This window comes from Tauraco erythrolophus, chromosome 5, assembly GCF_009769465.1.
Source record: "Tauraco erythrolophus isolate bTauEry1 chromosome 5, bTauEry1.pri, whole genome shotgun sequence".
NCBI lineage: Eukaryota > Metazoa > Chordata > Aves > Musophagiformes > Musophagidae > Tauraco > Tauraco erythrolophus.
Genome location: NC_141469.1, coordinates 35,471,796 through 35,498,969, shown reverse-complemented (window position 1 = coordinate 35,498,969; position 27,174 = coordinate 35,471,796). Strand labels below are relative to the sequence as shown.

The following is a 27,174-nucleotide window of genomic DNA, read 5'->3' as shown; positions in this document are numbered from 1 at the left end:
AAGCAATGCCTCCTACAATTCGTATAAACGAAGGACCGAATTGCACAAGTATTTGTGCATGTGTCTGTTGAAGCTGCTGGTCCAGACATTTTATGTAAAAAAGCAATGATCTGATTTGCTTCTTTAGCTTATATTCATTGCATCACCAATGTAGAGGTGTGTGCGCACACATGCAAATGCATCAGCACAAATTGCATATAGAATGTGGTATCTATATGCCGGTGTGTATTTACATGCACGCAGTCAGTATGCGTTAGCTATTTAAATAAACGTATGTGTAGGTACCTGCCTGCTTAATAATTACAGTAGCCCAATAATAACATAGCCTGCCCACAACTCCACAGCACCATGCAAGCGCTGGTGGCTTGGTACAAATGAGCACCAGCGTTGGAAGCAAAGACATTGGGCTCTGGCTGGGTGCAGCGGAGGTGCGGGCGTATGTTCTCTCCTGCCAGCTCTGCTGTGTGTGGTGGAGTCAGGCAGAGAGGAGCTGCAAGCAGCCGGGAAGGCGCCTTAACCCATTGAAACAAAAATTGTCACAGTTCGCTTGTCAGGCATCTAAAGAATGAAATTTTACTGTGCTTTCTACAGTAGTGTCTGCAATAGGCGGACTCAAAGTAGAGAGGAGTTTCCAAAGTATCTCGTTTATCAGCCAAGCGTTGCATTTGACTGTCTTGCTCCTGAGTAACTCAGAATTTAAGGGATATAATGTCCTGTCCCAACGACTTCATCTTTAGCAAATATTCTGCATTTCATCTGGTGTGAACTGAAGTTGCTCATCAGAGATCCCGGTGGAAAAAGACTTAACCATTGAGCTGGGGGAAGTTTCATCAGCCAAGGACGCACCTGTACCTATAGGTGCACTGGTGATCCAGTCTTCAATGTTGATCCAACATTTCATGCATGCTCAAAACTTTCTTTCGAGTCAAAGGAATGCGTTAGGAGATCAGGAATAGTTTCAATGGTAGTAGAAAAAAATATTGATTTGTGACAGGGTGGCATATGAGAGTAAAAACCCCCACACTAATGAACTCCAGTGAGTTGGGAAGAGGTGGAGTAGGAGTGGGCAACAGGACAACTCCTTTTGCTGCAGCACTTGTGCCAGATCATTCATAGCCACACCAGGCCAAAGCAGCAATCGTGTAATGGGGATGTTTACAGTATGTTATAATATTCCATCCATTGCTATCAACATTTTTTGAGCCTGAGATAAAAACCTTCAACAGTTATAGATTATTAACATCCTTTTTTTACTTTCTGTAGGCAGTTTGCATATAAATCTCATTTTAAGAATAGTCCATTAAAACCACAGCTGTCACTTGCTGAGAGATTTGAGGTGGGTTTTTTCATCCTGAAATCATCTTTGTAATGGCTTTTGTGCTTTTCTTTCAGAGCTTTGTCTCATTTTTCTTTTTTTTATTCACCTGTTAAAATTGCACTTCTCTCTCACAGCTGGCAGATTGGAAGTAATGGAATTCAACTGCTATTGCAATGATTCTGAGCAGGAAAAAAAATCTTTGCAGTTCCTGATTTTAGAAATGTATGTTTTACTAGCTTTTTCTCTTCATTGCCACATATTCTGTTTCCATTTCAAAATACATAGACCCACTGTTCTGCCTGATTATATTTATTTAAAAGTAGACATCACTCAGAAATTAACACATTCTCTCATCTAAGAGATACTCGATTTAAAGAGATAAAAAATAATTAACACCAAAAGGAAGCTAAAATATATAGACACAGATGTACTGCTGAGGTTTAGGCTACAAAAGCATCCCATCAAAAACCTCTCGTTACAGTTAGTCTCTGAAACAGGCAAGAAGAGGTAGCGGTAAAGGTGGAGCAGCCTGGAAGACATTGCACATTAGACCAATTTAGCAAAGTAGCTGGACATGTTCTTAACTGTAGAAGTATGCTCAAGTGGAGCTATATTTAGGAGCACGGCTGAACATATGCTTAAGGTCCATCAGTTTTACTCACTGAAGCTGAAATGCTTTACTGTACAGGGATGGGCAAAGGTGCGAGTGTATATATATAGTCATGTGAAAGTACTGAGGAAGGAAGGGAGAGAACTGGTATCATCAATTTATTCAGCACAGAAAAATCCTTGCAGACTAGGTCGGGTTCCGCTGTTCATGTTTCAAATAAAAATAAATATGAGCAATTGGAAAATGATCAGAAAAGCATTACAGGAATTATGTCTGGGAAACTTCCTTAGCTGAGCAGAGAGCACCAGGAGGGTGAGAAACAGCTGGCAATGTCTTACAGGAGGAAAAGTTTTCCGATAATGGATGACTTTCAATCGTTTAGGTAAGTCCATAAAAACTGCAGAGGCTAGAAACTGAATCTATCAGAAATCAGGGTAGAGAAGACGTGCATGTTTTTAACAGTGAGGATGATTAATGGCCGATGCAATTGATTTTGGGTTGTAATAGATTTGCCATCATTTGCAGTCTGAAGGCCAAGGCTGAATGCATTTCTCAGAGACTGTGCCTCAGCTCACCCCCAGCTCTGTCTTGATTCAGATGGTACCAAACAGCATTCTGTAGACTGCCTTGTGGAAAAAGTCATTTTAGATGGTTACAGTTATCCCCGCTGGCCTTAAAACCTATTTAAGTTTTTGTTGACTTGGGACTGTGATGGATAGTATTAATTAACCATATATAACAGAATGAGCAGTTCTCACGGTATCTCCGTTGCTTTTTTCTCTGTAATGAGTGCAATATGGTTCCTACATCAGCAGTTGATCACTGTCTGGGTGAAATCATGACGTAATTGATACTACTAGAAGAGATTTCCACAAATTTTCTTCTTTTTTTTTTTTTTGGTGTGTTATTCATACTGAGCTTGACTTCATTTAAACCGATGGTAAAGGATGAAAGATGAATGCTAGCCAAGACCTAAAGCAAAGGATTTTTGTAAATATGATTTCCTGGTGGACTGTGTTAGTACATTTTGTGACTTTTATCTTATAAAATATTATCTGTATTTTTGTATGTTCACAATGATATACTAAAATTAGTATCATTATTTTTAATATAGAAAGAGCTCACATGATGAAAAACTACTAAAGATCAGTGACATTAGAAGCAAGATAAAGAAAAGAAAGAAAAAGAACTTGATTTATTCAGTGGTAAAATTTGAGTACGTTATTCGTATTGTCTGGGTGTGCATGGCTACATCCCAGGTGAATATCTGCCCTGAGAAAATTATCAAAGTGAAAAAAATGATTTCAATTTTCTAATACTGAACATTTCAATATTTTTATTTTACCGTTTGTCAGCTATACTACCAAACTGCACATAAAAATCAGATAGGCTTAATTTCCAAAGAAGCTGCTCTAATTTTGTCTCTGGCTTAAATGGTATAAGGGCAGTTTGCCCTATGGAATAATTTGAAAACAGATTTCAGTGTTCTGATTTCTCTGTTTCTCTAACCCACTGTATTTTAACAGGACCTATGAATTTTATATTGAATAGGTAAATTACAGGCTTTTTTAGTTAACAGTTTTTATTGGAAGACTTGCAATCGACATCATTCATCTTAGGATTTTACCCTGTCTGTTAACTTAGTGTGAGATTATCTTCCACAAAATGAGTAGGAAAACCAAATCATTCATGGAATCAAAGAAACAGTAATTTCTGTAATGAAAACAGACTCTATTGTGAAGACTTTTAAGTTTGATAGAAAAAGGGGACTCAGAAGACAGAAGTCAGAGGCGGGGTCACAGCCTCTTGAGGACAGCAACTCATCATTGGGCTTCCCTCCTCCCCAAAGGCAACTGCTGGATGGAACCTCGGCTGCTTCGCTGGCGCTGTGGGACAGCTGTAACCTCGCAGGATAGCCTGTTGCAAATGCTAAACAGAAAACTACAATACAAGGTAATTTTACAAATGTGTCAACAGCTAGAGCTGATAGGTTTTTTGATCTATATTTTTAAGATTTGTATAGGACCAGGGCTAGATTTTGTAGTTCAGGATTTATTTGGAGGAAGAATTCCAGTTTCAAATTTTTAAACACTAGTGGTAAGAATGAGCAACTTTATCACTTTGAGATGAACAGCAGTAAAATACTGCTTTTACTTAGTTGTGCCCTTTTTTTTTTTCCTTAAGTAAGACTTAAAATAAAACGCTCCTTTAGAATCAACAGGTCTCATTCATCTCCATAGCAGAATATCAGCAATAGAGATTAGAAAGTTCTTTATTAAATACCTGTTGCAATAATCTTTAGGACTATTAGTGCTATTACAGAACACAGAGGAACAGTTGATGAAGACATCAGTCTGCTAACACAAGAGCTGTACTTGAGCTGACAAAGAGAAACTAAAGTGTATTCTTCCGCCCATCTGTGAGACAGCAATAGCCATTTATTCTGAATTGTGAGTAGCCTTCTGCATGCTGAGTAGCAACATTTCATCCTACAGTGTGTCTAGATTGGTCATCCTCCCGATTTCTCCTTCTCCAACACAAATAAGGAAGGTCAAAGAAGAAATACACAGTTTTTCAAGTGCAGACAGCATCAAGCACCCCCTGCAATGCCTTTATGACCCCCATTCTTCTGGCTGACACACTGCAAATCAAAGGAGAGAACCTAGAGATGAAAAAGCGTATGCTCCAATAAATCAATGCAAATACCCCAAATTCAGAAAAATTCACAGCCACAGTGGATTGGCACAATGTGCAGCCTTGGAACAAAAATCGTCTTTGAAAGGGAAGGAGGTAGGACCTTGACAGCATCGCATGGGGCAGGCCCAGGATCCGATCAGTCCTGGCGAATTGGTCAGTCTGGGGTTCATTTGAGGCTCTGCAACCCGCTCAGGGAAGACTTCTGTTAAAGTCACAGAGAGAGCTAAGCAGTGGCTATGATACTTACTGGAGCCAACAGTTTGTCCCAGTGATCCTTGTGTTGGTAAACCAATAACTCTACTCAGTGAGATTTTCTGTGTATTTTTTTGGCAGGCTTGGTCAATAAGACTTATATTTACTAACTTTCAAGATATGTTAAAAGACTATTTTTGCCTTGGGGATTCAGCAGAGGTAACCGTACACAGGCCAGTGTTCATGAAACGTAAAATGTGTATTGATCTGAGACAAAAAGAGTTGCCACAGGGAGACGCAGGTTCCCGAATGTCAGAGCAGAAGACAAAACCAAGGACAGAAGCTACCAATTGAAATATTGTCTAGCTGCTTTTAATCAAAGAAAATACTACAGATCAAATTATCTGATATTTGTGAATTGTTTGTTGCACGTAGGCTGTACTGATTGCACTAATTGCCTGCAATAATGATACCCAGCTCTGGATCTGAATTTTAATTTTAGAATAATTTGCAACTACTTATTGTTGCTGCTGTGGCCTTTATAGTTAAAAATAACTAGCTAATGCAATTCCTTTTAGTACTATTGACTGAGATTTGTGGCCTGAAGAGGAACGAACTATTTTATTTTAGCTGTAGCTCTATTCAAACATAAAAGATAATCATGCGAATCATAGTTGCACAAAAGTTCAACATTCATTTCTGCTTTGACAAAATATGAGGTAATTTCCTTCCTTGGGTCATTTAGTGTATTAATTATGCCCCATTAATTTATGTTGCCACAATGTCAGGTCCCCACATGGTGTTGTGAGGACCGGCTTGCCCCTCTCAGGTCTTACCTGTACTTGATGGCCACATCTCAAAGGTTCAGTGTTGGTGCAACACCTGTGCACAGAGCTGATGTTGAATGCAGGCACAGTTATCTCTTCTTGATATAGTGAAGTTTGAGTTCATGACTCTTACTGCATTGGAAAGGTTTTCCAAAATGGTGAGCAGAGAAAATAAAATTAAACATTTGGAGAGAAAAAAGACACTCTGATGTTTGGAAAAGGACTCAAGAATGCAATGCTTTCAAAAGTACGTTTGACTAGTGTTATATCTTATTAAAGTATTTCTTGGTAATGACGCCATTTGATTCAAGCAGGCAGGACAATCCCACCTGGGGAGCACTGCGAGAGTGCTCCTCATACATGGGAGGGGAGCAATGGGAGGGACAAGGAAGGGGGCTCATATAACCAGCTACCATTAAGATGTTATTATGAAGCTGTTGCTTACTACATCATAGATGTTAGTTGCTGCCCTCCTGCAAATGTCATTGCCTGTTAAAGGAGAAATTGCTAAACTCAGAAGATGATGGACTCAAGTCTGAACCAAGCACCAAGTGATTTAGCCCTAGATATGTTATAAATGGTGTATTTTTAAAAGCATTCTGATCTTCAGTTAAGCCTAGTAAATATTTGATTGCAGAATAAATTAGAATAAAGAGTTATGGTAACCTTGATAATCCTGGCTGTGTGGACAGGAGCTGTTCCTCACTCTGCTTTGATTAAAATACTGATATTATTCTCTGGAATTAATGGGTCTATGTGTGCTTTTCATAAACTGGCTTTTAATTCCAGTCATGTTGCAGTGGCATTCAAGCAAACATTTATTGGAAAATAAACATGAAGCATCCACTACTTGTACAAGTTTTGCTAGAAGTTGTGTAAAGACAAAAAAATGCGTTTGTTGCAAGTGAAGGAGAGAGATGGCAACTGGTTTTCCTGCCATCTCTGTTCTTTTACAAATTTCTACCTACTGCATCCATCTTTATTTCAGATGTTCTTAGGCCTGATTTGTGGTCCATTTACTTCTGGCAAGAACTAGAAAATGTGTTGGTAAAGATTTTACCAAAGGATGTATTTATAGGGGTGAAACTCAGTCACAAGTGGTGTTCCCCGGGGCTCAGTATCAGGGCCAGTTCTGTTTAGTATCTTTATCAATGATCTGGACAAGGAGATTGAGTGCACCCTCAGTAAGTTTGGGGATGACACCAAGTTGAGTGGGAGTGTTGAACAGCTTGAGGGTAGGAAGGTGCTACAGAGGGGTCTGGACGGGCTGGAACAATGGGCTCAGGCCAATTGTATGAGGTTCAACAAGGCTCAGGGCTGGGCTGGGTCCTGCACTTGGGTCACAAAACCCCCATGCAATGCTACAGGATTAGGGAAGAGTGGCTGGAGAGCTGCCCAGCAGAAAAGGACCTGGGGGGGTTGGTCAACAGCCGGCTGAATATGAGCCGGCCATGTGCCCAGGTGGCCAAGAAGCATTCTAGCTTGTATCAGAAATAGTGTGGCCGGCAGGACTGGGGAAGTGATCGTCCCCCTGTACTCGGCACTGGTGAGGCGGAACCTCAAATACTGTGTTCAGTTTGGGGCCCCTCACTCAAGAAAGACATTGAGGTGCTGGAGCGTGTCCAGAGAAGAGCTATAAAGGTGGTGAAGGGTCTAGAGCACATGTCCTATGAGGAGTAGCTGAGAGAACTGGGGTTGTTTAGCCTGGAGAAAAGGAGGCTTATCACTGTTCAACCTGAAAGGAGGTTGTAGCGAGGTGGGCGTTGGTCTCTTCTCCCAGGTAACAACCCATAGGATGAGAGAAAATGGCCTCAAGTTGCACCAGGAGAGGTTTAGATTGGATATTAGGAAAAATTTCTCCACTGAAATGGCTATCAAGCATTGGAATAGGCTGCCCAGGAAAGTGGTCGAGTCACCGTTCCTGGAGGTATTTGGAAGATGTAGTTGTGGTGCTTAGGGACATGGTTTAGTGGTGGACTTGGCAGTATTAGGTGTAGGACTTGAAGATCTTAAGGGTCTTTTCCAACCTAAACAATTCTAAGATTCTATGATTCAGATCTCTTTTAGGTGAAGAATAGTAGCAGAGGAAGGTGGGAGACATGCCATAGAGAACTGCAAGTTTTGCTTTAAATTTCATATAACACACTTTCTAATAAAAAAAAAAAGAGGACTCTGACAATTGACTATTGACATTAAAGTGAGATTTTCCACTATTATCAACTTCAAGACCAAATTCAACCAACCCTGGTTTTTAAGGTTCCCATTTACAATTGCAGCTGCTTCAATTCTGTTTAAATCCAGATCTCATTTTATTTGTGCACATGCAGAATGAGGCCAAATCCTTGGAGACAAGAGTTCCCAAGGAATAAGTGATCCAATGAGCTAAACTCATATTGGCTACACAAAACATTGTCATCAAGTTTACAGGTAAATTACCCTGCTCACATTATTATGATGATCGAAATTCGCACTTCATTTTCAGCTACAAACAACTCCAGCAAACAACAAAGCCTACAGCTTAACAAAACTACCATATCTTTAATTTTCTTTTTAACCAAATCCTGCTTTGTTCAGAGTTGTTTCAGGAAAAGGTAGAATATACAAGCAGGATATACTACTTAGGAAAGAGCAGATTAGATCTTGAACGATCTATTACATGCTGCTCAATGGAAGAGACAGTCAGCTTTTTTTTTTTAATGAAGTAATTATCCTCATAAGGGCCTTAAATTCCCTAGTAAATGGAGAGAAGCATGTACTTAAATTACTTCGATAATTTCCCTCTCTCCTGTTCTCTGGAGCCATCTACTCTGCACTGATACAGTCCACTCAGCCTATGGACCACAAGTGGGCCGTACAACACAGGAACATTTCTAAAATTATCAGAATTTTGGAAATATTTTTTAAAGTGAATAAAAAGGGAAAATGAAAGTACTGAGAAATACTAGTAAAAGGAATTCAGTTATTTTAGAAAGACTCGACCATGACTCCTCCACCTTCTTCCATCTTAGAGTTAGTGTCATGGACACTAAAAACACTTGGAAAAATCTATGCTCATGCAAGTTTGACTCTTCAGGCAAATGCTTGAGGATTGCAGGAATCTTTTTGCACCTTAGTAACCTTTATTCCTGTACATATATGATGTACAGGAATGCTGCCCAAGCATACATTACTGAATAAATAATATCATCTAGGGAAGAAGGGAGGGAGAGGAAGAGTCTAACAGAAGGATATGACGAACATCAGAGAATAGCTTTCTGATTAAGATTATGCAGCAAAAATTCAGAATCCTTTACATATCACGTGCATTTTGGAGCTGAATAAAGAAATTTCCTTAAAAAAAACCCAAATCCCTTTTCAAGTAATATTAAATCGATCTCAAAGGCATTCCCTAGAGATCTCAAAATAGGCAAACTGTCCCCTGGAGGCACCAGGAACAGAACAATGAGCAGCTGTTAGACCTCTCTCCTGGGTAAGCCAGCTCTGCTGCCTCCTGTCACATGCTTGAGCAGATAGGTAGACAGAAATAGGGGAACAGTGCTATTTCTTATATTTTAAAACCTGTGATAAATTAATATTGTTGATATATGCTAGAGAAAAACAAAAAAGAGACATTTGAAAGCAGTTGTTTAAGAAAGCTTAGGTTTAACATTTATCAGAGGGCTAGAGGTAGTGCTACGTTAAACAATCTGATTATTGTTCCTGGTCGAAAAATCTATGTTTCTTAAAAATCTATGTTTCTAAAATGTTTGGAACTTCATGACTTACTATTGCTTCAAGAGTAGTTAAACTAAGACCTGCTTCCATAAAACATTCTGCATTTGGATGAAAAAATATTTTTTGAGAGAAGTCCTGTCATGAAAACCTCTTAAGCTTCTCAGGTGAAAATCAAATCTCTGGTCCTGAAACAGAACCAGTTAAGTCAGCAGGGTTTCATCAGTGCAGTTTAGAATAGAATCTGCCCATTAGCATGTTTAAATCATCTGCTCACTGCCAGGGTGCTGCCTTTTCTGAATAAACTTCAATTTCAGCACTTAAAATCAATTTAATGTTGTGGACAAATGAACTATTTTAATAGTAATATTAAGAAACAAAAAAGGCCAAGTAATTGAAGATTAAATATAACTAAATAAGGATGTTATTTATTTCAAAACTTCCAAATGTGTGCTACATGTTTGTAATTGAGCATATGGCCCTTTCTTGGCCCTAGGGACTAGCTAGCTCTGCTTTGGTTGAACATAAATGCTGAGAATCAGCTAAAGAGCACCAGTTCTAACTGAAGAATGACATGGGACCCATCCTACAGAAGCAGAGGAAGAGGAAACAGGCTTCCTCTAGCCATCTTTATGAGCACTTAAAAAATAAGTGGAATTTGTGAGCTTACCTAGTGAAATTATTTTTTTCTGATACCAGAATTAGCTGGAGTTGGTCAAAGAGTTGATTTAGAAGGAAGATTAAAGTGTTATTTGATTATCTGGATAGCCCTACTCACTCTGCTTCAAATGGAACCAGTCTGAGAGACAACCAAGTGAAATGGTTAGAGCTGGTAATTGCATGGAAGTAGCTGAGATCAAGCTACTGTGTTCAAGGGGAGAGAGAAAATTTTACTCCCTAGAACAAATGTAAGAACTAATAGAGATGTGATAAAAGATTATGACAAGCAGCCCTAGAGAAGGGCAGACATTACAGCAACGTGATCAGATGGTAACTCAAAAACTGCTTAACATCGAACAACTGAAATTACTTTGCAGGAACATAGTTCTCATGCTCAGCCTCACTGATGGTTCATTTAATTCAGACCTCACCTGAGACTTCAGATAAAAGTTACTTTACTTGATCTAGGTTTTGCAACAGGTAAGGAAGGTAGTAAAAATTCCCAGGCAGGTTATGGCTGTGTGTACCACAAAATAGGACTGAAGATTAATGATGATGTGAAGCAACTCCTAGGAGTCAGGTAATTTATCCCATGGTCTGTTGTTGCCATCTAGTGGTATAAAGCCAAAAATTTTGTTCCGATGCATGAGAGCGGACAAAGCTGCAATCTTCTGTCTCGGAAGCAGCCCTCTCCCACGCAGATATCTGGCTGCTTTCAGACAGATGGGGGTGACAACGGTATAACTGTCCTTCCACAAACTAGAAGCAGAAATTTTGCAGCCCTTGACACACGAAACTTCGGACTAGATCATTAGCGAGCTAGCAAGGATTATTCAATAATTGATCTGTCACTCCCTTTTAGTATTCTGATCATTGCTCCAGTCTTTCAATCTTACAGGCGCAGATTCTAAGAATATTCAACCAACTTTTCACTGCTTTCTGTGGGAATTCAGGCAACTAAATACCCTAGGGACTTGAGATTATGTTCTAACAGCTTGTAAACCATGCTTGTAAAATCCTCAGCCAAGGGCCTTCCAGATTCCTAGAGGCATCAGCTATGCTTTACAGCAGCCCTGTATGAAGATGTATCTTCCAACCAGGAGATGTATCTTCCAACCAGAAGACTGAACTACAAAGAAATTAGCAGCTTATAAAAAAAATTGTACACGGAATATATACCATTCTGGCAACAGAACATATATACCTAAACATAAGCTCTAAGACTAGTTTTCTCTAAGACATTTCAAGGATTCGTGAATAAAGAATTAAGTAAAAGGATCAATTTCAATTCGCAGTTTTCTCATATAATAAATATAAGACAAAGGGGATGCATCAACAGAAGTATGTTTTATCAGAAGAAAATATATACAGCATGATACACACCTGGATTTCTTGCTATATAGTTAAGAAAATAATAATTATATATTGATTTATTTATCAGTATTCAGGAAGTTTAAAATTATTCCCACATCCCAACAACTAGCACATGTTCTCAGGTTTAATTACTCAGTTTAGCTGTTCCTGGGATTTTCCCTCCTAAGTCATGTAGATTTTTTTTTTTTTAAACCCCTTTCACAAGCCACAATGAATGAAAACAAAGTAATACAAATTATATAGAGGACAAATCCCAGATGACTAAAACGAAGATTGATGAGATCGAATTAACTTTACTACGTAGCGTTAATGATATTAACACTAATATGATTCTGAAAAGTGTACCTATACAATAACACCACATATATAACAAAACGTGGACAGAAAATTAAAAAAATTACATGCTATTACCTATGGTCCCTTCTTTTAAAAAAAAAAAAATCTTCTATTTATTGAGCAGCTGTTGCTACATTCATGCATTCATTCATCCACTCGTTCAACTGTTATTTATTTAATTACTTATTCAATCAATTGTTCACTGAGGAACCGTGTATGATCTATGTTTTACAATTGACCTCAAAGAGTGAGGCAGCTGAATGCATCCGATAGAAAATAGAAAAAGGCATTGCAAGGTTCACAACAATTATCCAGGGTTCAAAGCCAAAAACTATTTCTTCTAGTCCATTGTCATATTCCGGGCGGCACCCGAATGCCGGTGGTATCCACAGCTGCAAGGGAAGAACACAAGGCCAATGTTAATCACCAGCGATACAAGTCACTAGCTCTTAATGACTGTGACCCCACTGAACTGCAAATTGGTTTCAGAAATCGCTAAGGAAACCATCCCTATTGCTACTGGGACACACTGGTGGAAGAGGGTTTCAGCTTCCACTGCTGCTACGGTTTTTGTACTGTGACTAAAATAAGCCTAGGCTCCTAGATTCCATATTTAAATAAACTTTGTTTCCCAAAGGCATATTCACTTATTCTTCCAGAAGAAGTAAAATTTACTTGTTACAAACTATAGAACCATGTAATTCCAATATACTTATCAGGCTTGAAAGGTTGGGAAGCTTTTGGGTATTAACTTGTGAATTATGTTCAAAATCTCTTACCGAAAGGTTGCAGAGGAATAAAAAGGCAGCGATGTTCTTCAGAATCCTCCTCTTGTTGTTAGTAACTGAGTTTCTACTGTAAAATGAGAAATCTGGGGCTGAATGCATGACCGAATTATTTTCCAGACTCGTTTCCTCTTTGGCACCACCACCACCATCATTTTCTCTCCCACAGATACTGCCCTTAAACAGGCAGGGTACCTCTCTGCTGTCACAGGCGGCTCGGCCGTTGTAAATCTCTTTGTACGAGGGGGTAAGTGATAAAGTGCTCCCTCGAGATATAGTCACTATTCGAAGAGTTTTAATATCCTCGTTCACCTTTTCCTGCTCACGGTGTATGGATTCAATGATGAAGAGGTTCTGAATATATTTCTCAATGATAACCAGGACGGAGTAGGGCAGGTTATACCACGTGTATTTTGGATGAGCTTGGGCACAGATAATGGCAAGGATTGAGCCCCAGGAGAGGAGCCAGGACCCTGCAGCAGTGCCCACCAGCAGCTCTGCATCGAGTTTCCGAGCAGGATTTTTTGAATTATCCAGTGATCTGTCTTCCAGTCTGTAGATGAGAAGGGCTACAATTCCAGCTGTACACATCAGAGCCAACACAAAGATAGCATGCAAGTAAAACATAGTAAGTGCTAACTCGCTTTTGATTTTCGAACGTCCAATCTGAATTAAATACACAACAACTATGGCTATGGTGCTAGTTAACACGATCAGTCCAAAACCCATTCCAACAGTTATGCCGTGGAATTTGAATGGAGTTTTGTGTTGCTGATGGTGTTCGACTTGGCGGCCAATGTTCTTCCACAGGACGTAGAGCATCGTAGACGCTAGGATGTGGTACTCTATATTAAAGGGGTATAGGTAATATATTCCTTGAGAAAATATCGAGCAGAGAGTTGTTGTTGTGCAATTGCATTGAGGTGCATGGTCATCTAAAACTAAAGAAGAGGGAGAGATTAGTTTCGTGTGCTGTAAGGGTTTCTCATTAAAAGTGAATGAATAAAACATAAAGAAAATAAAATATAAAAGGTAAAATTTCAGTCAAATAACACATCACAGCACCCAGTTAGTCACCTAAGAAAAGGTCTCATCATTGAAGTCATTAAGCTTTTGCACGTGTACTGAAGTACAACCTCTGACTTCACTGCTCAGCTGCTGAGCAATAATCACACCACCAAAGAGCACCAAACTTCACTGGGTCTTGGTAAAAATGCTTTCTTATAACACGAAAATCCAAGATCCCAAGGGCTTTGAGTCCTCAGCCCTTCAGCTTAGAAGGCTTTTATAGAAGCCCGGGAATCTGTGGATCAGATCAAGAACCAGCTTAACAAGGAAAGGGCTCAGTTCTACTCTCACTGTTATCAGTTAGTTACACTAGTGTGGTTTCTAATACCAAAACCACTTTATTAATAAAGTTGTTTATGTCTAGGAAAGAGGTGAAGTAAACCACAGATACTTTCACTCAAGGTCCCAGTACAGTTTTAAGTTTAAAAAAAACCCAGAACAACAACAACAACAAAAATCTTATTTTGAGAGGAACCTATGAAATCCTTATCTCTCTGCTGCGCAGTTACCTGCACTGTAAACCCCTAAGGCACCGCAAAGAACAAATGCTTGTATTTGTAAAATAAATATATAACCTAAGCAAATAATTTCAGGAATCAGAAATTTCCACAGTGGCAGGAAAAAAAAATACTTATTTTCACAAAGTTTTTATTTCTAAATATATAAACACACATGCTGAAGAGCACATTTTGTAGGCACTGATCTTAGATTTGTGCCTGAATGTATTTCTTTCGTTTTCTATAATTTTGGGCAAGAAAAAGAGAGGAGAAAGTAGGTATTGTTTTGCCTCAAGCACACATTGTTAAGAGACGAAAAAAAATTGCTTTTGCAGTGGCTTATATGTTAATGTCAAACTTGTCTTGTGGATCACTACTTCACTCCCCCTTTTTTCAGATACTATTTCTGACTGTTCATAATTGTGTAACAATTCTGGCAGCAGAATAATAGGAAATAATATAAGGAAATGGCTCCTATTTAACAAGGGGAAATATCAAGAAGAGGCACTAACTTGTGATTTGCCTGCTCCAGAATTACAAAATCTCTGATCAATTCAGCTACCTGATTATTAATGGAAACTACATAGTTTCCACAGATACATCTAAAAGGTAACACTTGCAAATAGAAGTAAAATTGTGGGTATAATTTTAGACACAGTTATACTGAAAATACTAATTTATATATTTTAAATGGGTTTTTTACGTATTTTTACATTTGACTTACATGTGAACTTTGTCAGGAATTATTAAAAATGCCTAAAATTTTTCAATTTATGCAGACTATAAATAGGCAAAAAAATAAATCAGTTCAGGGTTTGGCTTTGTAGAGGTAAAATCAGGAGTTTTTACGATATGGGCACTATTGAATTCACTGGATGGGAAAACATACGTTTTCCTCTTCAAAAGCTATCTGTCTTTTCCGTTGTGAACACAATAAAAGTTTATCAACCATACTGATACATTTTCATGGGAAGAAAATTACTTATAGTGGCTGAGAACTTTTATTTCCTCTTTAAAGTTAAGCACTCCTAATTTCCCTATGCTTCAGTGATATTTGAAGGCGGAAAGCATCCCCAGCAGTTAAACACAATGTTTGTTGGCTACAACTTGCATCACCTTACCAATGGAGAAGATGGTTCATTACAAAAAAAGAACCACCCAGAGCAAAATCCTTGTTTTGTAAAGCAGCACTAATGGATAACCCCTATCCCTCTAAGCCATCCCACTGAATCCTATAGGACCACACGCCACATGTTACCACTCTCCTGGGAAGGATTTGCAGGATTATGCATGCTTGTTTTGCTATGAATAGCTTACAAAACAGTAAACTCTAGTTTTAACACTGCTACGTTCAATTTACTTCTATGATTTACTAATAAAAGGGTTCCTCAGTTATGTTACTCCTCAAATAAAATGTTTTTTAAAATCTTTTTGTTTGTTTGGAACTTCGAGCATTTATTTTTCTTTTGGACCTCATCAAAAGGGAGATGAGTAAACAGAAAACCATGGCCTGAATCACACATATGACAATGATAATGATCATATAACATTTTAGTTAAGATCTGAGCTAACTATGTATCGGCTCGTTACCATTTGCCTGAAGATGACTATGCTGACATAGTCATGAATGACCCAGCTCCATCCTCCAGTGACGCAGTATTCTGTATGAGAGCGTGTTAGAACAGGAATTCCAAAATGTACAAACTCTTTCACTTACCTATTGTTATGTTCCCAAAACCAAGCGTGATTAGTCTTTCCTTATGTTCATTCAGTTGATGTTTTGACTCTGTTAGCACTCCATTTGTCCACAGGAGTAAATTTGTGAACACGGAATGGATAACCCCAAACCTACAAAATAAAGTAATTATTGAAGGAATCTGCACAGAGTATACCTCCACATATGTTAAATAAAATAGACTAACTTTCTGTAGACATGCTACATGACACTACGGAGCTGTCGGTGCTGGGAAAATAAAAACCTAACCAATCTCTCTAAAGGTGTTCCTCAGTGGAGCACAATGAATGTTAGACTTCCAAAATTTTATAGAAACACAACGGCTTAATGTATTAAACCATTAACAGCGTGCTGTTATTATTTGTTACGCTCTCTTATGTGATGGTTGTTATTCTTTAGCTGGACAATCTTCATGCTAATGACAGTGACTGAACAGTCTGAACAGGGTTAATTGTTTTGCAAGCCATATTTCACAGCCTTCTGCAGTGCTCCTTCATACTCACTGTGGCGGGTCTTTCTTCACAGGTACCACCACCTTTTCTAATCTCTAGTCCATGCATTTTTGTCTCCTGGAAAGAGCTGAAGCCAACAAAGGGCTTTATCCCATTCAGACTACTGGTACAGTGAGGGGAGGTCTCCACGTGTTTTTGAGACTCCTGGTTTCTGACAAGCCAGGTGTTTTTCTCCTGCATCTGAGGCTGGTAATGTTCCTTTACCAAGAAACAGTTCTTTATTACTGCACTGTTCTCACTGATAGACTTGCAGTTATGGATTTTTAAAATTCTACTTATAAACAGAGCTGATTTCACCAGCTGACATTGCAAAACCTTCTGCGATCTCTCTCCTCATTGGCACGAGGCTTGAACACTTACCCAAGAGAGCAAGAAAAAGAACCTTCTCCATAAATGATGTTTCTGAGTAGATTTCTTTTACTTCCTATAGAAACTCATCAGCTCATTGATAATTTGAGATGAGTATTTTAAAGTTACCATGTTTGTTTATTTATGTTCTATGTATAGATAATTAATCTACATTAATTGACTTTCTCATAAAACCAAAAATACATAGGAGCTGGCTGTGCTGCCTCAACAACTAGTCCTCAGTTCTACAAGAAATATAAGTATGCAGCTGTTCAGAGCACACATCGGTTACCCTGCGAGAACTGAGTTCTGGTGTCAGAAATATGCACAACCCTTACTGATTTGGGTATATGGGATACCACTGGGGAGGATGTATTTCCCAGTGGATTTGCACATCTGCATCTAGTTCCAAAAGGTGCTTTCCATAAAAATAAATATAAAATACCTCAGATATATTGCAGTGACTGCAGGTTGCTGATGCAAATTCCCTTTCAGTAGCTAAATAACGAAAACATAATACAGTGCATAGTCCGAGGACACATACATGATGCTTCCTTCCTCAGAAAAAAGCAAGTGACACTGTGGTATCATACATTGCCCATTTCCCTCTCTCATGAGAAAAATATTCTGTGGCTGTTTTATATTGTAAAATATAAGCATAGTTTAAATAAGAAAAAAATAATTCAGACTTACAATTATCTTCTCACTTGGGTAAATGGAGTTGCTTTCTACTTGTATTAACACAATTAAGAGGAGAACCTGTAAGTTCTCAATGTCCCTCACACAGGAGAACTGTAGGTGTTAAAGCACTGTGCAGAACTACACCTATTAGCATTCCAGGTGAGGATAGATCCACTTTACCTTTCAAGTGTTTTGAAAGACTGGATAATATCCTTTGCATGACACCAAAGAAAGTACACCTAAATGAAAGGAATACAGAGAGATGTCATTGCACGAACGAGCATGTATGACATACAAACAGGAAAGTGCATCTGTAGACGGAAACTCTGATGATTTAAAGTGAGGCAGCTCCATCTCCACGCATATGAAATAACTTATGATTTCCTCTGCTATTCAGTCAGAACCTCTCTGTCATGATAAACCTAAGATTTCTTATATGGAAAGTCAGTGGTTCAACAGTAGAAAGTCTGAGTGTGACTCACCAAAACTTATCTAAGCCTGTATCTGGAGAGGCTTTTATTTCAAAAGAAGTAAAGCTACCAGCTCTGGACAGCAGTATGATTGCTGCAGGGTGTGGTGATGCTAAGTTTGAATAATTTCTTAAATATATGAAATTCTAGGGAGTGAGAGAGAGAAGTGAAAGGATGCCAGGCGTGATTAATAAAAGAAACAATGGACTGCCAGGAAGCAAGAGAAAAGGTCGTACTATCAGCCTGAGAGACAACCGCATTAGGAACACATGCAGTTGAACTCAAGTATGGTACAGAGGGCTCAACCTGAAGAATAAGAGAGAGATAACAGTATTGAGTTAAAATGTAAAGTGTAAAGAAGTATTAAAAGTGGGAATCTCTGCTTGTGGGAGGATAATGGAAACCTCATGATACAGATTGTTGCTGATACAAAACTGGTTCCAAGCACAAGGAGAACAATACCAATTATTCCTCAGGAATGTTAGGGTGAAACTGGGAGTCCTGTTTACTCAGAACTGCTTCCAGGATGCTGAACTTCACAGTAGGTGAACTATCAGGAGAGAAATGGTCTAAAAGCTTTCTCTTAGAAACCTGCCTGGTTTGATGTTTCAGAAATGGTCTGGAAAATGCAAAGAACTTTGGGTTCTTCCTCAGCAATTACAGTAACTGCAAGTCCATTTTACCACTGTGCCCATTAATGAGGGCACCCGACACCATGGCTGGTGTTGTCAGAGACATTCCGTATCAGATTTTTGAAAAAGCTAGGAAAATGCAGTTCTCTGTGGGTCACCTACCCCACACAGCAATAATACGTTCATTCATTCCTCTAATGAAGCGTTTATCACAAGGAACTGTGACCACTGTAAAACTCCACGTGTAGATACTACAAGATATCATGGAGGTTTCAACTGAAATAAAACAAACTGAAATTAGCACCTTAGTCTCATCTAATGCCATGTTCAATTTCCCATTCTGGGATAGATGCACCTAGCAGCAGACGTGAATGCATTCTTCAAAACTTAAAAAACATCAGTTTTGAACATCTGTTCAGGCATTAGAGTCAAGAAAGTGGGGGAAAATAGGAAGAGAAAAGTCAGTAAGGTAAAGAAATAGCGTAAAATCCAATTTTTGCTCACAGAGTACTCATTGCCTCAAAGGGACTTCTGTCTGTGGAAGAGCATAACGCACAGCCTGTCTTGGAAGGGCAGGTACATGTTAGGTCACTGCTTGCACAGGTGCAGTATGTATATATTGATTAACTGAATGGCACATATCAGATGCCTCATTAAAGTAAAATACAACAGAATCTGACACATATTCTGTAGAAAACAAATCTGTAGGATTTAGATGACACATAATTAGGAACGCTATCTGTTGTAATTTCATCCTGTGTTTCAAGGACATAAGAAGATTCATCTCAGGTAAGAGACATCTGGTAAATTACTTTTTAACTTTTTCTTTGATTGCTCAGGCTAACATTCTAGATTTCATTATTTTAAGCTAAGTAGATGATATTCAGCAATATTGAGTGATGTAAAATCTAAATTACAATTCTTGTTCCCTTTGTTCAGCATTGTTATATACTGTTTCTTCCACACTCCAGTTCACAGTAGCTGGAAACCTTGTCAGCTCAGGGTCACTGGATGCAATGAAAAATGCTACATGCAGATCAGCAGAGAAAAAAAGCTTAATTTCTTTGGTTTGTTTTTCAGGGGTAAAGCGAAGAAGTTGTGAGACATGGAGAGTGGATATTACAAGAATGTGAAATTAAGATTGCTTCAACAAAATCAAAATTTCACCCTCAGAGAAAAAGATACAGGAGTCGGAGTTACTGCTTAAATATCAATGCTTTTTTTGTTATAGAAAGCAGAAAAACGTAGGTTCTTTAAATGCTCTTTTACATGCAACCACAATTGCTAGGAAAATCTTTCTTTTCTCTCTGAATGATTTAATCATCTTAGAAAGTGCGTTAAATGACCTGGCTAAAACTGAGTATCTTAGTTGAGCGGATTTTTCTTTCCTTCTTTCCTACAAATCTGCTGACAGGGGCTCAGAGGAATTCATGTGATAAACAATCAGCTATGGAGTATCATCATACAATATAGACCCAAAGCCTTACCATAAACAAGCAGCTGGGATATTTTACCGGAGTCACTGACTGTTTGCTGCTGTGCAGCCACTGGTAAGCATGAACAAATGCTTCTAGAAGGAAAATCCATGTTCATTTGTTACAGGAAAGATGTGAAAGTATGTTATAACCAGCTAGGGCCGGGCTTTTTTCCCCGTTGAAGTATCAGGTCTCACCCTAACCACAACGGGACATCAGGATAGACAGATTGAATTGAACTTGTGTGGCAAGTCCTACATATAGAAATAAGTGAAATGTCATTAGCCAAGCTGCTCATTTCAGCCTGAAAATTCTGGAGGTTATATATGTAACTTGAACTAAAAAAAGCACATAACTTCAACTATAGGAGAGCATTTTTTCATTATTTCTTTTTTTGAACCCACATGAGTTTCACAGTTGAGCAATTTCAAGTTGCAAAGCCTGAATTCACACATAGAAAGGATATACATGCACAAGAATTTAGCCCTCAAAAGTATCCTGTGCTATGCTCAGAAATTAAATTAGTGTAAAATTCACTGATGATGAGAAGATAAAAGATTTTTTGTAAGAAATACAGATATAATATAAAACTGCAACCAGTGACTTTTACCTGTAAGATGGTGTGCACGGCATGTGTAACAGGAAAAATGCCTTCAGTTGGTGATAAACAGTTTGAAAAATCAATATAATATCCAATCTTAAAAGAGTCCAGAATTAAAGTAATCACTGCAAATAATGTAATCCCACCTACAAGCAAAAAAAGATATTAGAAAATGTCAATGTACAGTAATAGTGTCTAGAGACAATTTGAACAATAGGCTAAAATCTGTTTAGGGAAATAAAAGTAGATCAATATCCGTGTTCTTGTTTAAGGAAATAAAAGTAGATCGATGTTCATGAAGATAACTGACTCAATGTAGTGAGCCCCTCTAATTTGTGAAAGCTTCTGCCTAGTACATCACAAAAGCACATTCCCATATCCGCCCTGCACGGTCAGTGCAGAGGAGCCAGTCCAGCAGTGGCCAGGACCTGGAGACCTCAGCACCTTGCAGATGGCTCCCAGCTCCTTCCAAGGTCAGCCTCTCAAGTAACGGCTGCACTGAAGCGGCCATACAGTGCATGAATTAATGCTCTATACAGCCACACAGCAAACTATACAATGCCAGGGAGCTGAACAATCATGTTACAGTCTCCTGGCCCAAGAGCTCTACAGTGAGAAGTAACACAATCACTTGGTATGCCTTCCCCACGCTTCAGGAGGTTACGCTTTAACTCAGAGACCAAAACTACAATGAACTGTATGGTTTGTTCTCCTAGAAAGAAGCCAAAGATTTCATTTCAGTATCTATTATTTTCACACGTACACGACAAACCCCTAATATGTTTCTTCTCCTAAAGAACTTTCAAAATACATACTTCCCCTTGTTTAATTCTTTTTTTCCTTCAGAAACGCAAATGTTTGTTACAAACTTGTTCTGGAAAGCTATATGGTTAACACAATGTATATTATTAATTATTGGTTTTGTAACTCTAGGACAAAGCACAACTGGCAATAAAATTACTGAACCAAGCTCTAAAGTCTTCATTTGGTTGGATTTTTCTTTCTAGGCTTTCATTCAACTAAACTCCTACTGAATTTAATTCGTGCTCATTTGAACTAAGACTAGATAAAAATCTATCTGTGGACCCTAACTGTACTTTAAGACGTACATCAGTATTGGTACCTTAATCTTTCTTTGCAGTTCCTCACAGAGTAAATAACATCACTAGTGTTGACTCTGATGAAAATTTATCCTTTAAAAGAGCCCATAACCTAACTTCCTCATATGCATCACATCTTCCACTTGACTTCTGTTAATACAACACTAATTCAATAATTTATTAAATTAATAATACATTTATTATTAAAGTTGCAGTGATAAAAATTAAGTATAAATTATAAAAATACAATGTATTTTTGTTTCTTATTTCATTGATCCTTTAAAATTAAACAAAAATGGACTTCAGAATTTTTTTTAACCACAAGGGTATGAATTCCAGTAGGATTTTGTGTTTCTGTTTTACAATCTCTCTATAATAAAAATAATGTAAAATTACTGATGGAGTGTAATTTCTACCACGAGATTAAAACTTTTGCTTTCATATTTCAAAATCTAAAACCTCAGTTCTGCAATTCATGCATGTATATAATCCCATACATATTTCTATTTATGCTTATTATGTCAGCTAATTTGTATTATTTCTAACACATATAACAGGACTGGAGCCCTCATTTCAATAGATGTGCCATTTTCATTACGTATAAAAGTAAATGGCATCACAAAACGCAGAATTCTAGGCTACTCTCGAGATCAAATGAGATGTTTCCTTCCTTATTTAAAGAACTTAAATTATTCTAAAATAAATTAGAATTGTTAAATCTTCTGAGATAACTTTACCTGAGGTAATTCGACCTGCTCTGAGCAAGACGTTGGACTAGATGACTTCCAGAGTTCCCTTCCTACCTAAATTATTCTATGATTGATTCTGTGATTCATGATTTATTTAGAAAGTGTGCAGAAAAATCAGCCTGTTTCACTATTTATCTGAAAGATGCCAATCTTAGGGACTTAATGTGTATTACAAGTGTTTCAGAAAAATGAATGCTATCTTCTAAAGCAAAAATATTAAAAAAATCTTCCACAACTACTCAACCAATAATTGTTGTGTATATGTTGATTTTACAGAGTATTTTAGAAAGGTATTTAATTCCCCAATCATGACACTAGTAAGGTAATTTCCCAATGAATTCATGGTGCAGGATCAAGCCCTGAGGAACTGCTTTAATGAAGTAGTAATGTCAGAGCAAAATGAGTGGAAAATTTATTTTATAACATAAAAGTTCTGCATCCTTGCTTCCATTGCTCATAAGAGTGGCTCAGCAGAATAGGATCACAAGGGACTTGTTAACTAGAAAAAGGAAACAAGGAAACAAGGAAAGGCAAGGGGCCCAGGATTAAATTCACAAAAATAAAAAGCAAACACATCTTAGATTAGTCATCTATCTCCTGCACTGTACATGGATCATCTTTACAGGGATGACCTGTACTGTAGTTCCACTCTGTCTTGCTTACATTTCACAAGGCCAGTATTTTGGTTGTACAGTTTTGCAGTTTTACATCAACGTTCAGCAGACCATGGAGGAGGGGAAAAACAGATGACAACAGCAACAACAAAACCCCCCGAAGTTTCTTTCACAATAAGTATTTCGGTTTATGCCTTAGTATATACTGTCTCTTCGCGTTTCCTTTACTTTCATCAGAGACTAGATGGTCTTCAATCTGTTCCCACTGAAATCAATAGTTTTGCCATTGTTCTCCAGGGATTAAAGACTTTATACGATTCATTTCTTTTAATGTTCAAATGATGCAACTAATGCATCATTTGCATTCAAATGATATGTAGATATTTCTGTCATTCACTTAGGTGACCATGCTGTAAGCATATACAAAGTGTCCAACAAGCGTATTTAAGGGATTTCAAAAGAGAATGATTGCACTAATTTGCCTGGGCAAAAATCAAAGCACAACTATAATGACCATACATATGGTATGCTAAAGGTTTCCACGTTAACTTTTCCTGATGGAAACTTCAGTATTATGTACTAATACTAACTACTAGATATATATCAGCAATTATAAATATAGAAGATAATTCCACTGCTTTGCTATTTCTATTTGAAATTTAAAGAAGCATGAAACAACTGCTGTTAAGCACTGTATTATTAAAAAAAAAAAAGATTTTTTTTTTTTCAAATGCTCATGGAAATCTGTATATTTTAGGGGATTAAGAATAGGATTTTCAGTATTGCTAAGTGCTGGCTTAATTCTTTCTATTAACTATCAAGAAGAAAAAAAGTCATAATGATACAGTTGTGAAAATGCCACTCTAACTCAAAATATCATTCGAATAATAGACAATTTAATGCGAGCAGTAAAAAGATACAAGTCAAAATCTGCCAAGAGCTTTGTAAGTTGACTAGCTGTCTGTGCTTTAAGCAGAAGCTGTGCTGCTGCTGCAGAATGTGATAAAATAAAGCCATTTGTGAAACCAATTGATTTTCATTCTGAGTTCTCTAGCTCACTTGCTTGAACTTTCAAATAATGGTCAAGAGAGCTTTAACTAACAGGAGAGTGTACTCAGGGGAATAACATTTGGAACAAGTCAAGCAAAGGACTTCCTAAGCTTCCCCGTGATTATTTGGGTCAGGATAACTGTACCTTATTGAAGACAAAGCTCTCCCCGAAACTTTTCCAACATTCAGACTATAGGAGCGGTTCTTGGTCTACCGCACAAGTGGGAAGGCAACTGTGCTCTAGGGTTCACACAGTTGACAGCTAGGTGTGAAAAGGCTCAAGGAAACCTTTCTGTGAGCAGCTCTTGTGAATTGACCATCTGTCCTTCTAGCATTGTTAACCGTGCATGAAGACGCAGTTATAGGAGGTTTTTGTTAAATCCTTCTTTCTCAACGTATGTCAGAGCAAAATACTCTAAGTAGCCAGCTTACTACTGGCTTTTACTACCATGATTTTTTTTTTTACTACCCCACTTTTACTAAAATGATATTCTCAGTTTGAAAGGAATCATGAAAATATGTTCATTTTATACTGATTAATAGAAGGACATTTGCTCTTACAATGAGAGCAAGGAGATACTCTTCAAAAGCAGCTGATAGAGTCAGTAAAAAATTGCAGAGAGCTTTCTGTGGAAAGACCTGATGAAAATTTGTCCTCCCTACCCTCCTCTTTTTTTGGACTTTTAGTCTTTCAGATAAAAGACTTCTATGACAAAACCATTGATAATGAGGAGGGCAAGGGGGATCTTGGCAGAGGAACTGCCACCTGAGTTTTTCTTAGCTCAAATAAGTTTTCTTTTACCAACAGAGGATAAAGGAGTTGTACAGGCTTGTTGTAACTACAAGAAACTCCTAAGAATAGGAAAGTGTAGGTCTTCCCCTAAGGGCAAATTTGTTGAATTGCAGCCTAGACATCCAAGAGAAGCCGTGGAAGCCGCACCACTTGAGAAGCTAGTACAAAGAGCCATCCTGTGCTGGGAAAAGAAATGGATAAGGTAACCTAGTAGTTCATTCCAGTATCTTATTTCTAAGTTTCTGTGACTCCTTATATCCTGTCGGACAAATGAAATGCTGTGAACACTGTGCCAAAAGAAAAAGGGCAGGGGGTCCTGCTGTACTTACCCATGTTAGGCAGTATTTATTCCATACTTAGGAAGGGAAAGCTACTCTGTGAGTAACAAAAGGATAGCTTGGTCCAAAATAGGATCAAATTAAGCCTTGCATTAATGAATTTCTGGAGGTTGTAAGCACATACACTAAGAAATGAAAAATGCCTAAGACTTGAATATTGTTTTGGAAAACAGTGAATAATCAAGAACAATTCAACAGTTGGTACATGGAACTCCTTACATTTCAGAAGAGTCTACAGACCATTGCTGTAAAATGTTAGGCATTAAAAAAAAAGATTTTCCCAGAGCAATTCGTACAGCACAATTGTTAACAATTGCAAAGAAAATAAGACACGCAAGCTCTGAGGCTGAGAACAAACGAAACGCCCACTATTTGAAAAATAAACCTTACTTTTCAAAATAATCGGGTTTTAGATGTTCTTGGGATTTTCATTTAGGTATTTCATTAGCTGCTGTGATAACTAACTGTTGTCTCATTGCTGGTAGGTAGGAAATATTTTATGGAAAAGCTGTCTTCTAGCATTCCACTTAACATACTCACTTTCCAACCTACCATTTACAGTGCCGAGACTGGAAAAGAGGTTGACAAAACTGGGCTTGCCTATTACTCTACACAGTGCTGATGAGAGTAGCTTCTTTTTCTTGGCACCCAGAAATACAGCATTCCAGTCACTATGACTGTGATGTGCTCCCCTGACCACCTCCTCTCAATAAACCTTCATATCCTTACTCCTGACTGCAAGTAAGGACCATCGCGTCCCAGCACTGCCCTTGCAAACTTGGACACTTTTCCTACAAGGTAATGCTAGCTTTAGCTTCCTTGCTTAGATGTTTTATGCACTAATCTATAAAACGATCTGGCCAGGGGTTTTGTCCTCTTCTGTCTGACTCCAGATATTTCTAAGGCATCACTGTACACATACAAGTGAGAATCTCCGTAATACGTAGGTATAGAGAGCACTTTGAGAACCTTTCTGACTGGTACTAGCCTAAAGTAAGTTGCATTGTATCCTCTGGAAAAGGTGGTAATTCCTCCAAAAGAGTTCCACAACACCAACAAAATTGCCTCTTCCATTACCTATATTTTATTTTTCAAGTGCTGCCAAACCAGCCTGGTAAGGGGAAAAAAGGTGCCGGAGCCTTCAGCACTGTAAACGGTAGGTTGGAAAGTGAGGATGTTTAGCAAACAGCTTTCCCATACAACCTCCTAGTATGTTCAGCTTATGCATATATTTACTTTAGAGTGCACTGCATGTGCGTTAAATTCATGAATACCAGGATTTCTCCTGGTAGAGATGGAGAGGGTACCAAAGCGGTAGCAGGGATGGGTGATGACACGGATGTCCAGTGCGTGATACCACCCTTTGCGCCACTGGCCACTACTTACACTTCAGCCAGCGGGCTCCGGCGTGTGTGTCCTTGTCCCGGATCAGCCTCCTCTGTGTGCAGCTCCTGCAGAGGTACCACAGCATCCACAGCAGCTGGATAAGCATAAGCGTGATGAGGTAGGAGAGCAGGTGGCTCTTGCTGATGCCCACGGCATGCACAGCCCAGGCGAAGGTGAGCAGCAGCCCGGCCAAGAAGAGGTTGATGCCGTACTGGCTGCTGAGGATCTCGGCGTTTTTCTGCGGGTAGCTGCCGCCCACGGAGGAGGAACCGGCAGCTTTCTCCATCTCCCACGCCGCCTGCCAGGTGCTGCAAGCAGGCTGACCCGCTTCCCCCGGGGAGCCCCGGGGCCGTCGGCTGGCCCGTCCCCCGTCGGCGGCCGGGGGCGGAGCGGGGCCAGCGGTCCGTCCCTGCCTGCCCGCAGCCGGTGCCCGCCGGGCGGGGGCATCGGGGGGTCCCCGGCTGCCGAGGGGAGAGCAGGGGGCTGCCCGAGGGGAGGCTCGGCTGCCGGGGGGGAAGGCTGCTGAGGTTTTGCGGGGCAGGGGGGTCTCGCCTTAGACTCAGCCAGCAGCTAGGGCCGAGACTGGGGTAAGGGAGAAATTACTCGGCGGAAGAT

General features: G+C 38.9%; 1 protein-coding gene across 1 annotated transcript; it reads right to left on the bottom strand.

Annotated features, from left to right (window-relative positions):
• Window positions 1–11,946: 11,946 nt before the first annotated feature.
• OTOP1 (otopetrin 1) lies at window positions 11,947–26,845 on the bottom strand. Its single transcript, XM_009987454.2, has 6 exons — window positions 26,560–26,845; window positions 20,539–20,675; window positions 17,532–17,590; window positions 15,793–15,923; window positions 12,505–13,451; window positions 11,947–12,117 (listed from the first exon to the last, which is right to left on the bottom strand). The coding sequence occupies exons 1-6, from the start codon at window positions 26,843–26,845 to the stop codon at window positions 11,947–11,949; spliced, it is 1,731 nt and encodes a 576-aa protein (XP_009985756.2).
• Between the last annotated feature and the right edge of the window lie 329 nt (window positions 26,846–27,174).

Coding starts and splice junctions, on each gene's coding strand:
- OTOP1 (XM_009987454.2), bottom strand. CDS start 26,845: ATGGAGAAAGCTGCCGGTTCCTCCTCCGTGGGCGGCAGCTACCCGCAG. Junction 15,924..17,531: donor TCTTTCAAAACACTTGAAAG/GTAAAGTGGATC, acceptor TTTATTTTGTAG/GTTTGGGGTTATCCATTCCG. Junction 13,452..15,792: donor TTTTGGGAACATAACAATAG/GTAAGTGAAAGA, acceptor CCTCTTCTTTAG/TTTTAGATGACCATGCACCT.